Source organism: Podarcis pityusensis (genome assembly GCF_964106645.2).
Source record: "Podarcis pityusensis genome assembly, chromosome: 10".
In the NCBI taxonomy this organism is placed as follows: domain Eukaryota; kingdom Metazoa; phylum Chordata; class Lepidosauria; order Squamata; family Lacertidae; genus Podarcis; species Podarcis pityusensis.
In genome coordinates this window covers 12,475,279-12,489,899 of record NC_138035.1, presented here as the reverse complement: position 1 = coordinate 12,489,899, position 14,621 = coordinate 12,475,279, and the positions used below count along the sequence as shown (strand labels likewise).

Sequence of the window (14,621 nt, the reverse complement as noted above, 5' to 3'; positions counted from 1 at the left end):
ACTTTTTCTCAGCCTTGTTTACCTCTGTTTTTAGAACCTGGCAGAGAAAGAATCTACTACAAACTTATTGAAGAAGCACATGCAGAGAATCCCATTTCCCACTTACTGCTTTCCCCCTTTATATCTGGGAAAGCCTGTCTCTCTGCCTTGTTATATAACATGTAGCTCCAAGAGTCTTGTTTATAGATTCTTTTTTTTGAGCAGCAAACTGACAGATTCTAGACAGCACAACAGATGTTAACATCTGTAGTATACTTTGGACATAACAACTGACAGTCAAGCACACTTCTCCAGGGCATTTTTACTGTTGGGAGAGTTGAGCTTTGTCGGGTATTCTTGGCACAGAAGGAAAAACTTTTTTAAAGCTTGCCTCAGCTGTGTACTTGTGGTTGTGTTTTTTTAATGGAAGCATGGGTGATTTTTGTGCATTTGGCCAATATGTGTTGTCATGTACAGTTAATTTTGCAATACTGACTTCTTTTAATAGACAGGTACAACCCCCTTGAAGCATTTGTTGCCTTTACAAACAAATGTGCCATGTTAAAAAAGAATTCAAAGTTTTGAAGAGGTGACCTAATTTTTAAAATAGTTTATTTTTCTTATAACTCGTAGAGCACTGTTAAACACCCATGAGTATGGGATTTACTATGTTTAAATATGAATGTTAGCCTCAAGCTTTGGCCATTAAACCTGCAAGCTTCCTCATTAAATTTACAGGTTGTACTAGCGTGTCCAACATGTTGACAGTGTTTATGATATGTACTTTGTAAGACACATCTGTTTATATACATTTACCTCACATTGGGCCAGGCTTATGCCTTCTTGGCTTTAATTTAAGAGTTATTCAAAGTGAAATACAAAATGTGCCATGGCCCCAGATTACACCATGATTTGTAGCTGTTCGTTGGAGCTCATTGTTCCAAGACACATGCTTCTTAAAGACAACTGTGTGGTCCATATTTTTTTACCTAGAATACTGAAAAGCCTAGCTTCTTTGTAGGAGAAATAGGTTTCTAGCCATCAAGGTTGTACATTTGTTTGAAAATACAAAAGCAATGAATAAGAAAGAGCCAAATTTTCAGTATGGCTTTTGATTCTTATATTCCTAAGTTCATGTATCAAAAGGGTGCAAATACTGAAGTAAGTTCTTTAGGCACAAGAATAGCAAATCCTAGGTTTAAAAAAGGGGGGCTGTCTGGCCTAGCTTTAGAGAATATTTTTTTGGGTGGGGTGGTGGGAGCTTCTGCTTCTCTTTACCATGTTACTTCAGGAGTTAAAGATGCAACTGCATTTTGCCTGCGGGGGTGAGGAGATTCAACCAACTTTGGGTTGGTTTTGGTATCAGAGCCCAAAATGGTGGTGTCCAGGCCCTTCTTCTTCCCCCTTCTGGGCTTTCTGTGTTTTTAGACTGTATACACAGTTATATATGCAGTTTTTATGCTGCAAGATACCCCAAGAATGCTTTGTTTATGGCGCAGTCTGGAAATGCTGTAAACAAATTCTGCTGCATGGCTAAGACAGTTCCCTGCGTCCCTTTCTAGCAGGAAAGGAAGACGGAAAATGTTACGGCTTGCCTGCTGCACAGATGAGCCACGCAGCAGCCAAACAACCCCCAACCTTTCTTGCACCTTTGGGGAGGAGACTGGAATTGCCTTGCAACTCTCAAGAACATCCCCACTGACCTCCTTGCTCTTCATGCTCACCAGCGAGTTGATTCTCATGTTCTTAAGCTACAACACGCCTGTTGTGACAGGCCAAAATGTGGGTGGTTGTTCCAAAGCATAAAGAACCAGCTAGTAGGCCACTACAGGAGTCTTCATAAATGAGCTGGTGACGCAGAGAGCCTCTTTCAGAATGGCTCTCTATTGCACAGCATTGTGGGATTGCACCCAATGTTAGACAGCCCATTGAAATTAATGGGTATGACTAACTTGGGTCCTTCAATTTAATGGGTCTACTCTGAGTACAACTAGTTTATATATATCATCCATGGTTTGGAGTTGAGGGATTGCGTCAAAAATATGCATAATACTGCTTGTATTTCCTCTATAACAGCTCCCTATTGGACAGCATATTCAAAAGGGCTGTATGTTTCTGTGGAGCAAAACATAAAAGAAGAGCCTGTTGGATCAGGTCAGTGGCCAGTCTAGCCCAACATCCTGCCATTACAGTGACCAGCCAGTTGTTTATGGGAAGTCTGCAATAGGGACGCAAGAGCACTCCTCCTTCCTTTTAAAACTGTCCAGGTTGGTGGCAATCCTTGCCTCCAGGGTTTGACTATGCACTGTCTCTGCTGCATAAAGAAGTGTCTTCAAAGTATTACCTGTTTGTTCATTTTGACATGCATCATGAATATGAAAATTATATGTGGGTTTTCTTAATGGGTAAGATATGCAGCTTAGCATTCTGGAAAATTTCTGACGTGGTGCTATCGGCTTGTTTTGATTCTGCAAAAACGTATTTCCATCTGACTTGTAGGTGGCCTGTTGCTCCAGTTCCTGGAAATGGTAAGTGCCCAGTTTGCTAGACAGTGGTCCCTACTGTTTGACTGTTCAGTCTGCAACAGAAATAAAACTTGGAATTCAGAGTGGAAGATGTTTTCCTCTTCAGCTACAGAAGGTCCATTCTGCAGACTTGAGAGGAACAAAGGTCCCTTTTCATAAGTTGAGTGTGTCACCGCCCTGCCTTTCTCAGAAATCCAACAAACCAGGGCTAGGTTTACACTAGCCAGAAAAGGGCAGTATTGCAAGGAATGTCTCCTCATCTATCTCTGTACTAATTAATTAAATGGTACATAGCAATATGAAAAAGAAGCAAGCTTGTGCATTTATTCATTCATTCAGTATCCCAAATGTTGAGAAGCTAGCCATCCCTTCACAGAAGTAAATTCTGCTTTGGAATATTCCTGCACACTCTCATGGCAATACAGTGGTACCTCGGGTTACAAAGGCTTCAGGTTACAGACTCCGCTAACCCGGAAGTAGTACCTCGGGTTAAGACCTTTACTTCAGGATGAGAACAGAAATCACGCGGTGGCGGCGCAGCAGCAGGCCCCATTAGCTAAAGTGGTACCTCAGGTTAAGAACAGTTTCAGGTTAAGAATGGACCTCTGGAACGAATTAAGTTCTTAACCAGAGGTACCACTGTATGTGCAGCCCAGGGTACTTTTCCTGCTGCCATTCATCTTTGCTGGAGGCAGTGGCTTTTTACATAGGCAACTCTGCACTGCAAGTGCAGTTTTCTGATGTTAAGAACAATTTTGACTATTAAAGGGGAAACACATGATACAGTCCTCTCAGGGAGCTTTCCTCCTTGTGCTGGATGGCCTGCATTTGGACTTGAAAATCAATGTGTGGAAAGTATATAATACAAAGTAAAAGTATAATCTTGACAATGGCACCAAAGTCAAAAATAAAATTCAAGCTTTCTTATGTATGGAAGGACAGAGGATAGCCATCTTCAATTAATGGCAACACTTGATTTGTATTACCTGACTACTCTTCCCTGAATTTTTTAATGACTTGTTATAATGGCCATTGGTTAAAAACAGACCTTTCCCCTAGAATGTTTTGAAGATTTAAGTTTGGGAAATGTGTGTGTTTTATATTAACATCCTATTATCTTCTTGCTCTTCATTATATTTCTTGACTTCTGTTAGTTCAATTCTCTGAAAACAGATTTTCTAACTAAAAGAGTAATAAGTTCAACAGAAGTTTCAAAAGAATTTGCTCTTATTGGAAGAACATCCAGAAATTATCCCAGTAAGGGAAGGAATTAAGTTCATTGTTGTTGTTGTCATCATCGTCATCTCTCCTCTCATCCCTCGCAGTGATGTTTCACAGTTCCTGATAGTTTCTTTTTCATGGTGCACTTCCCAGAAAGAGACAAACCTGTTGAAATGTGCTCCAGTCTTAGATCATGAGTATCGGCACACAAGCCTGCACTTGTTTTATTCATAATTTTATATTAGAATGCACAGCTTCAGGGCAAGTGCAAAGCATTGCGCTGTCCTGTATTTGAGACCTGCACTGCCGCATTTGAGACATATGTAGAAGAAGGTGAACCTGTCACAAAATGTTGTTGTGTGCCATCCTCCTGTTCAGGGATCCTTCTTTTTGGCATGCTTATTCAGACATGTATAAATAGACATGTGTTTTAATCTGTTTTTAGCTTAACTGTTGATTTTAATTAAATTCTAGCTTTTTAAAATACTTGTTTTTAATTTTGATTTTTAAGTGTTTGCTTTGTATTCATTAGAAATGCTTAGCTGTTTTGTTTACAATCAAGTGGTATATACATTTTTGGTCAAATAAATATGATAGTAAGACAGTCTTCCTCACAAGTAGACTGGGTGCTTCTTTCTAGTGTTCCTATTATAACCTCTTCTGTTTTTAATAGTGCTCTACACTGTGTTTGACTTTTGACAGTGTGCAGAGGATCTGGAACCTAGACAAAGCTTGAAGTTGACATGTACTGAGATACTGCTATGGATTTATAGTTTGGGATAAATTAGTTCTGTAGGTTTGTATCCCAAAGATTTTGTGCAGTGTTCCACTCATGACTCCCTCTTTCCTGCTGTTGCAGTGGCTACTACTCAAGCCACTTGGAGACCTTGTAAAACAGGAATGGGGAATGTGTGGCTAACAAATTTTTGCTGGTCTGCAACTCCCATCATTCGTGACAGTTGACCATGCTGACTGGGGCTGATGGAAGTTGGAGTCCAGCAACATCTGGTAGACAACAGGTTAGCAACCTTTGCAGCAGACCAGTGTGGGATGCAATTTGGAAAAGTGCCGCTGATGGAGGCGGGAGAATGAATGGGAACTGGCAGCTCCTCCCTTGCATAAATGGAAGTCTCAGGGCTCTGTTGGATTGAAGCCACTGTTGGTAGCTCCCACTTAAGCCTGTTGTCTGCTCCTATCGTGTAAAATTCTGTACCATTTGAAACATTTAAAATGCTTACTTGAAATATCTCAAGGCGCACTATATTACAATATTGAGAATGCTGCATGTAAAGTTGTTTTTCCTTTAAAATGAACGTGTAATGAAAGGTTCGATCTCCCTTCCTCTCAAATGTATCTCCACATTTCATCTGAAATTGGCTAAATTAAAATTCAATATTGATTTATTTATATACAGCGAGCCACTTTTTCATTTCTCAGAGAAATCTATATGCTGGATATTCTGCTTTATGATCCCTCTTAGATATATTTAACATTCAAAGCCCTGAGGTCTCGTAAAGTTCTTGGCTCCTTGCCATCCCCCACCACTGCCAAATTTTCTCCGTGAACATGAGAAACTACCTTACATCAAATCAGAACGGTTGTCCATTTAGCCCAGCATTCTCTATTCTGACTGGCAGCAGATCTCCTGGATCTCGGGAAAAGTCTTTGCCATCACCACCTCTGTGATTATTATTTTTTTTTAAAGAAACTGATGCTTGGGCTCTTTCCTTTGCCACTTTAGGAGAGCTAAAGTCCCACTTCTAAAGGATTCATAACTTTGGTTGCCACAATATTTGTGGGGTGGAGGAAGGAGCACTTTCCCAATGTGTAAGTCCTTGGGCAGAGCACTGTAAGGAAGCCTTTTAGAAAAACAGTGCCAAGTTAGCAGAGAAACACAGAAACCTGATCCTTCTCCAAGATATGAATTGGGCATCTTTCAAACACTACAGCCGACTTGCAGGCCAAGATCATTGCTCTGGTATGCTATCTTGGCTTAGCTGAGTGTGCTTTCCAGATGGCTTGGTGTTGGCAGTTCCTTGTTTCCTTCTTGAGCAGCAAGCCTTTTTATCCCCTTCTTGAAGCATTTGGGGATGTCTTTGTTCAACCCCTTAGACCACACTCCTGTTTCCATTTGAACCTTGCTTTGATTAGGTGCTTCCCATATTCACAATTATACAGTACTACATTCCAAAGAAATGTAGTACATTCCGAAGAAATGAGCTAGAGGCAAGGCACAGCAGTGAGAAAACTATTCATATATGACAGCCTTTATCCACCTGTTGTCCTCCAGATGTTTTCAACTACTGTTCCCTTGATCCTCAGCCAGCACTGCTGTTGGTGAGTGCTGATATACAAGAATGAATAAAGTAAACATTGGACTGTGCACTCATGTTAAGGAATGCTCAACTTTATTGGATGTGGGCAGTAAAATGGAAACTTGAACTCTGGCCGTAAAGGTTCAATCCTGAAAACTGAATCTACTTAGAGCCCATGTTTTTAACAAGGACATTTGTTGTGGCTTACTTACATATTATAAAAAGGTTCATGCTGTGGGCTTGTATTATTCTCTCCTTGCTTTCACAAATTCCCTTCTCCCTTTCCTAGTGTTAACGACGGTTCAATGTTTCATCTGAATCTTTGGCACTAACAGTGGTTTGCTTTTAATTTAGAGATTGAACTCAGGATTAAAAACTGGTTTGTCTCCACATCAAAGGCTAACTATAGTTTGTGGTAACTTTTACACTGGTTTAACACTGAACCATGGTTATCTCTTACCTGCTGAGAGGAAGAAGCCCATGAGCCAGTGATCACAAAACTCAAATTTGTGTCAAATTTAGTTGACTACTATATTGTGTAACTTTTTAGAATTGTTGAAAGGGAAGTGGTGAGAGAGGAGATACTGTACAGCCACTCGGTGTAGGTGCTGCAAGAGAAAGGACTTTCTGGCCATTAAAACCACTTAAACCACCACATACCCTCTCACATTTTGAAGTATTCTACAAAATCCTCAAAAATATTATTTCACTGTTCATCATAGGAACTGAAAATCATAGGAACTCAACAACAAAACATGAGTGTAATGGTCAGCATTGTCACCAAAACCCACACCTTTTGATTTTGCTTATACGTATAAATGAAATTTTTTTACATTCCCAGCACGATCTTGGCTGTGCAAATTTTAAGTCCTTAACTACTGACTGTGTGCCGTCTTTATTACTTTCAATTAATTTTCAGGATATGCTGTACAGGTGACTCTGCAAGATGTCTTCAGGGTGCTGCATTTCTTTCAAAAGTATAGGAACTGCTTTTATATGGAGAGCCATTAAGTAATAGTGCGGCACAGCTTAGGTCTAGTAAAATGTTCACAGCTCCATTGCTAACAAAATATTGCTAAGCAACTTGCAGGTGACAGCTCCTGGAATAGACATAAAATTGAATAGGTTGAATTTCCCCTGTTTGTTTGTAATGGAAAATTATTGTTGCATGTAAGTATAGCAACCTTGGCACCAAATTCAGCAGGCATTGTGCGCTAAATGGGTGGCACTCTGAAAATGCAATGTGTACTATTAATGTATCTCTGAGTAGTTCAGTCTGCTATAGCTGGGTCAACAACAAACATCAAGAAGGAGACAAGGACTTGGAGGCTTCCTCTTAACTCCTGCTTTCCTATTCCTTAGCTCCTACCCTTAGTTGGTCATCCAAAGTGATAACATTGAACAAGTCTTCTAATTGTTCAGGCTAGTGAGCAGCTTGAACCCTGGAAAGCTCTGTAATGTAACAGCACCTGAAGGGCCACTGGTTAGGCATCTTTGCTTTATGAGGACACTGGTATATTGCCTGATTCCCTTTAGTCTATTGATACATGGAAACTTTCTTGGCTGTGGCGTCACTGTATGTTTTGCAGTTCCTCCTCAATCTTTGCCTAAAGTTGTGCTGTACAGGCAGAAGTCTTGCTAGCTACCCCTTGTGCCTCCTGTTTGTGACCCAAGTGTCTTGAGCTGATGTGGGTTTGTCCTTGCCATTTAAGGGTGAATCTCATATTCTCTTCTCCGTTTGAAAATTTGTCTTGCTGGAAGTGTCCACAATTCTCAGATAAAAAAATGATCCCACCTTTATCCAAATTAGAGCCAAGTCAACTAGCACCATCTGAATAAAAACAAGCCGTCTAAATGTTTTTCAAAACCCATAATGAGCTGTAAAATTCAGAACTCAAAATGGTGCCAATTGGTTGACTCCAAAGAGCCTCTAGCGTGAATAGAAGACACTTGTACAAAGGGAAGTTTTGCCTTGGTTTCCAATAGGAACCCCTTACTCCACATCCTTGCCAATCGTGAAGGCCCCCCTAACACTAAAAACTTGCTTCTTGATGGGCTGTAGCGTGATGTGTGGGGAGCATAGGATTTCAAAGCCCCCTTCTAGCAGAATTCCACTCATGATTATGAGAAGTGAAGACTCTTGGAAGATAGATCTTTCCTTCTAAACTTAATATAATGTAAATAGTGTCCTCTGAAGAAAGGGTTCCATGATGTTGCAGAGCTTGTGAGTCTCTCATGCAGAGAGAGAAACAATCACTAAGACGAATAGTTGCTGTTTATGTAGTACCTAAATACCTGTACAGAAATAAAAGCACAAGGCAGGCCTTGCCCCACAGATTGTGTGTGTTTTAAGGAGAGCAGTTTGGCTGGAATTTTATAGCAATTGATTGGAGCTTGTTTCCCAATGTGTAAAGCAAAATGAGGAAACGATACTCGGTTACTTCATAAAGAGCCATTCATTTATTTGTACGCTTGGCAGAAAAGAATGAACTTGTAATGTGGGTGAATTCAGACTACGCCCATTTGGGAGGAGAGGTGGGAGTGAAACAGAGTGAAGGATGACCTAATCTCCACTGTGGGATAAGCTGGTTAAGGGGTTGTCACACAAGCCGAACTGGTCCAGAGGCAGTGACGAATCCAGTATCACACCTAGGCCAAGTTTTTGTTTTTGTCCTTGTTACTGGAGTGTGCTCCAAGGGCTGTATCTGAATTTCTTTTTCCCTTTCTGCATTTTTATATACTATAGAACTGCTTTTGGCACATCAGACTCATCTGCCCTCTATTACAGCAACTTCTTATAGAATTGTGGCACCTACGTGATTTTGCTTTAGACTTTCCATTCTGTCTCTGTGGTCCTTTACTAACATGGATACAAGCCAGGAGCTGCAAGGCTGTACATGTTTCTGTCTGGAAGCCTTTCTAGGGTCTGGGATGCTTTGTTGAGAAAGGTTTTGGGTTTGGGTCTACTCTGCAATGAATCTTGGAGACCCTTTCCTTGCTAGGTATTACACAGGTGTTGAAGGCTCATCACAGCCAGCACCTGCCTTATTTCAGAGTGCGGGAGGAGGTTCTGTTGTGCAGGCGCCCCCATACAAAAGACCCTCTCTCAGGTTTGCTGCATACTGTGCTTAGATAACAGTGGCACCACCCAAAGAGTCTCCTTGGATGACCTTGGTAAATAAGCTGGTCAGTATTGGAGCAGGCATTCACTCTGATAAAGGGCTTTATTTGTCAGCACAAACAACTTAAATTTGGATGAGCAGCAAATTGGCAGCAGTCCGGTTCCTGCAGAAGTAGTGAAATATGATTGCAGTAGGCTACCCCACTCAGCCTAGAAGCTGCATTCTGCACTAGTTGCAGCTTCCAAACCAGCTTTGATAAGGGCAGACCCACATGGAGCACATTACAGTAATGTAGCCCTGAGGTTACCAACACGTGGGTCACTCACTGTCCTGGAATGACTGTAGCTGTTATACCAGCCAAAGCTGGTGAAATGTCCTTGTGGGAGTGATACTGTAGGAAAATAAGGGAACTGACTGCTTCTTGATATGTATTGATCCCACATTATTGTTGTTTAGTCGTTTAGTCGGGTCCGACTCTTTGTGACCCCGTGGACCAGAGCACGCCAGGCACTCCTGTCTTCCACTGCCTCCCGCAGTTTGGTCAAACTCATGCTGGTAGCTTCGAGACCACTGTCCAACTATCTTGTCCTCTGTCGTCCCCTTCTCCTTGTGCGCTCCATCTTTCCCAACATCAGGGTCTTTTCCAGGGAGTCTTCTCTTCTCATGAGGTGGCCAAAGTATTGGAGCCTCAGCTTCAGGATCTGTCCTTCCAGTGAGCGCTCAGGGCTGATTTCCTTCAGAATGGATAGGTTTGATCTTCTTGCAGTCCATGGGACTCTCAAGAGTCTCCTTCAGCACCATAATTCAAAAGCATTAATTCTTCGGCGATCAGCCTTCTTTATGGTCCAGCTCTCACTTCCATACATCACTACTGGGAAAACCATAGCTTTAACTATGCGGACCTTTGTCGGCAAGGTGATGTCTCTGCTTTTTAAGATGCTGTCTAGGTTTGTCATTGCTGTTCTCCCAAGAAGCAATTGCAGCATCCAAAGAGGGTTGCACAGGAAGTACCACACCTTGATTCTGCTCCTTTCTGTTCAGACATCATGATAGTGTGCTGCCACTTGAACATGAAAGAACCATAAAGTTTGCATCTGTTTTCCTCTCCCACCCCACCGCCATGTATGCTTGGAGGCCATCTATTTATTTATTTTATTTCATAAAATTTATACACTGCTTGATTGTAAAACCCCTCAAAATGGTTTACAGAAAGATAAAACCATAAATTTAGGAGGGAAATATACAAAGCGTTAAAGCACCAAGAAGCTAAATTTTAAAATGGATTTAAATTCACATCAGCTTTTCAAAGCATCTAAAAACAAAAATGTTTTTCAGCAATGACAACATTGTCAGTGACAATATGCACTGACTGCTTTAGTGACATTTTGCTATAACAGCATTATTAAATTGTCCTGCAGACACTGTGTATCTCTCTCGCACCAATCCAATATGCAGAATCTCCCAGGAAATCTTAGAGCTGTCAACTTGCTGCTCTAGTGAAATTTGATTCTGCATGGAAGTAAGTTTCTTCCCTGCAGGCAGATCTAAATCTCTCGCCTTTCCTTGTTTATATACACAGCTTCACCTTCCCTTCACCTACCCCACCCTCCCTGATTATCTTTGACATTCCTACAGTATCTTCACACACATTTATATTTAGCATTGTTTTCAGTTGGGTTAAGTTGTGGACCCAGCATGTGACTCATAATAATAAATCATTGACGAAACAGCCTTACAAATAATAATAAAATGTATTGTCCTTCCCACTGCCTTCTCCATGCTAGAATACTGTTTGGTATTGTTTTATATTCTGCTGGAAGCTGCCCAGAGTGGCTGGGGAAATGTAGCCAGATGGGAGGGGGGACAAATAATGAAATTATTGTTGTTGATGTTGTTGTTACAAGTCTATATGACAGCTCTTGAAGCAGAGAGTTGTCAGGGAGTAATACAGCCTGGGTATCAATAGCCAGTTCTGGCTGAAGGTTGGAACTGCAGGAAGACTAGCCAGGAAGGAAACCACTGACTGACAACAGGTCAGTGTGGATCATATGATACTACAGGATCCCTATAAAAGCTTTCCATAATAATATAATAAGAGCTCTGCTGGATGACATCAAAGGTTCATCTAGTCCAGCATCCTAATCCCACAGTGGCCAAACAGTTGCTTATGGGGAGTCCAGTAGCAGAAGCTGAGCCCAGCAGAACTTGTCCTTCCCAGCAAATGGTATTCAGAGGCATGCTTTATTCAATACTGCTGGTAGCGCACAGCCACCAGGGCTATTGATAATCTTACTTTCCATGAATTTGTGTAAACTCTGTTTAAAGACATCCAAGTTAGTGGCCGTCACTGCCTCTTGTGGGAGCAAACTCCATAGTTTAACTGTGTACTCTGTGTGGGAGTACTTTTTTGTCTGTCCTGAATCTTCCAACATCCATCTTCATTGAATGACCCTGATTTCTAGCACTGTGAGTGGTGGAGAAAAACTTCCAGCTTAGGTTTGCTCTCTCATCTGGCAAGGGCCTTTGAATATGTTCTTTCTGATGACTACCTGTGATCTCTTCCCCCTTCAACATAAAAGAAGCCAGGAATAGCTGATGGGTTAAGGAAGTAAGCAAAGTGATACTCTCTATTCAGAACGCCTAAAATGAGGCCTTCAGTTGTGTTGCTGGGGAAGCAGGGAAAAGGGTCGGTTGGGGCTGTCTGGGGTGATGAAGAAGAAGCAACTGTGTTGGAGAAATTGGAAGAGTACATGGATCTTTGTGTGGAAAGTAATGGTCTTATTCAGATCTAATTTCTTCCCCAAAGAAAATGTAGCACATTTTTTGGGCAAGAAACTACCATGCATATTCCAACAATTTTATTTCTTATCTTGTAAAATTAAACAGTAATTTTAATTTAAATTAATGAGCATTGATTGTGTAGTATAAAGAGTAATCATGTCATTGTTATGATTATGTCACTGATATGATCTTTGCTGTGTCCTTAGGAGCCATGGAAAATAGCTAAAGAGGAAGATAGGTGGGTTTACAAAGTTCCCAGCTTGTTTATTATATAAATGTAGAGGGGGGGAAGATGGAGAGAGGTGATCTCATAGATGTTTAAACGTGAACTTGGAAACAGGAAATAAGGAGACAAATATGCACTGGAGCCAAGTGAGTTCTTGTTTGATTTACAGTTAACCCATTTGTATGCTGGCAGGAATGTGGGCTGGTCTGTGCTATCAGTTATAATAGCATAGGGAACTAAATTTTATATTCTGATATTGTTTTTGTATTCAAGCGGGCATTCAGCGATAGGAATAAATTGCCACGAGTTAGCATCTTTCTCTCAAGATCAGGCTTTTCCTAAGACACTTGTTCATTCTAGTTTAAATTATCAGATGAACAATGGTGGAGTTATCTAGCCTGCAAATGTCCCAGGATAGTCAGCAAGGGGTTACAGTTGAAACATCTCAGGTGTTGTTGTTTTTAAGCCAGCTTATTTTAGGTTAGAACTTGGGGAGCCTGTGGCCTGTGGTGTGGGGCAATCCTGACCACTTTTAAAAATACACCCACCCACCCACACCCACACCTGTCAGTCAGGTGATAGTACTCTGATGGGAGTGATCTTGGCAGATGGATGGGTGGTGGTGTGGGGTTTGATTCTGTGTTGGCTGCTCATTCCATTTCTCCTGCTGGGAACTGGTGTGGGCAACCAAAGCAGCTGGATTTAAACCATGCTCACCAGCTGATACTGTAATGAATAGAGTAACCACCCTGATATCGTAATCTTTGTCTTGGTTATCATTGACATGTGACTTTTTTTTACTCAGTATATCTGTGATAAACAGCAGACTTGCTATTGTTGTTCTTGACTGGTTTAGCGAGCTGTCCTTAATTGCTACCTTACTATAACTGACATTATACTTCAAAAATGGTCACTTGGTTGACCACCAGAGTTTGAATCCAGACACCCAACCTATGTTTTATGGACCACTTACATAACCACCAAGGACAATGCTACTCTGTTTGGGAAGGCAAGCAAATTGCAGCTCCTACCACTGCTGCTGCATTATGTCAGCACCTCCTGCTTTTGTTCATTGCTGAATGTCTGGACCATTTTTATTGTCTGCTTCTGTGCGTGTGGTTTTATATGTCTATAAAAACACAGTGGTTCTTTGCTTCATTTCTCAGTATTGGCCCTGTGGTACTATATAAGGAAGCCTCTTGGTGCATTGACATGTAATAATTTAGGTTAACACCTAAGGAGGCTAGTGCTTTGCATGTTTGAAGAGAGAGAAATGATTTCAATCCATAGAAATGAAAACCAGGAGGGTATCGCTGTGCAGCAGTGCTCAGTATGGAATGTCTGGAGGCTTCCAGCTAAAACACAGCCAGAAAGCGGGGTTGTAATTTCATAGGTTCCTCTTTGCTAAGTTTGTTTCAAACAAACATCACTCTTTGAACAGGAACATTCTGATCTGTGTTGATATTTAACAATTTCAACTAAAATACTCTGTAGCCAAGGAAAATGCCAGTTGGTATTCTCTGCTGCAAACACTGCTGTCCTTGATATGCTTCATCTGTCTTTGTGTGAAACAGTTTATTGACATCTTTTTGTTTCTTCTGGAGTGGAATGCTGGGAGTGTAGGCTGGAGTGGAGAATACTTGCATGTCTCCTGAAAGACACTTTGCTTTCAACAAACAGTACCATTGTTTCGAAAATCTGTAGCCTGTAAAGTTGACTGCATTGGGCTTGGTGTTCAAATGTGAAAAGATGAGAATTCAAACTGGCTGGCTTATCTGAAACCATCATTTGCAGCAAAGCAAAGGAATGTATTCTTCATCCTTCTTGCTTCGGATTTTCGAGTTGCATGAACGGGACTGGCCTTGCATTGTTACACTATGTGGTGATCTGAAAACAAAGGATCTTGCTCAATGAGGACCAAAGCTGTAAGCAACACTCGCAACGGGAGAAGAAAAGCAAACTTAAAAAAGGGTAAACTATCATATCAGAATGCAAGCTATGGTTTGTTGCTGTTTGTGTTTTGCAAGTTTGAGAAAATGGCACACTGCAATTCAGTCCTTAAAAGGCATCTGTTTCCCGGTCACTTTCTTTAAAAATAAACAGGACTTCATTCAAGTAAAAGTTGTTAGGATAGATCATAACATAGGCTCTGTTTCCCACTTTTAAGTGAGCATTCTGATATTTTTAAAAAATTGCGCTCTTGCACTAGAAATTTAGAAAATGTAACTTTATTTAATTACCATTGACTTACAAAGATAAAACACGATTTTAAGTGCAATAGCCATTTTAATAATTTCTGGGGGTTTTAAGCATGTTGCTTGGTGATATCATGAACATGCAGCTGTAGTAATATATAGACTCATACATCTTTAAAACACTTTAAAATATTTTTATCTGGATGAGATGTCTTCTGTGGCTGGGTTTAAGCAGCCAATGGGCCATTTTTGTTTTG

At 40.9% G+C, this 14,621-nt stretch overlaps 1 protein-coding gene across 8 annotated transcripts in view; it reads left to right on the top strand.

Moving 5' to 3' along the window:
* The window catches only part of USP6NL (USP6 N-terminal like), a 136,102-nt gene that overhangs the window by 39,619 nt on the left and 81,862 nt on the right, over nucleotides 1-14,621 (top strand). The window contains exon 1 of one of the 8 annotated variants that reach the window (XM_081022748.1): nucleotides 13,720-14,140. The exons of the other annotated variants lie outside the window; for them this stretch is intronic. Coding sequence (XP_080878874.1) covers nucleotides 14,080-14,140 — 61 coding nt within the window. The 5' untranslated portion in view covers nucleotides 13,720-14,079. Of the gene's footprint in view, nucleotides 1-13,719; nucleotides 14,141-14,621 lie in introns of those variants that run through there. 8 annotated transcript variants of the gene reach the window in all.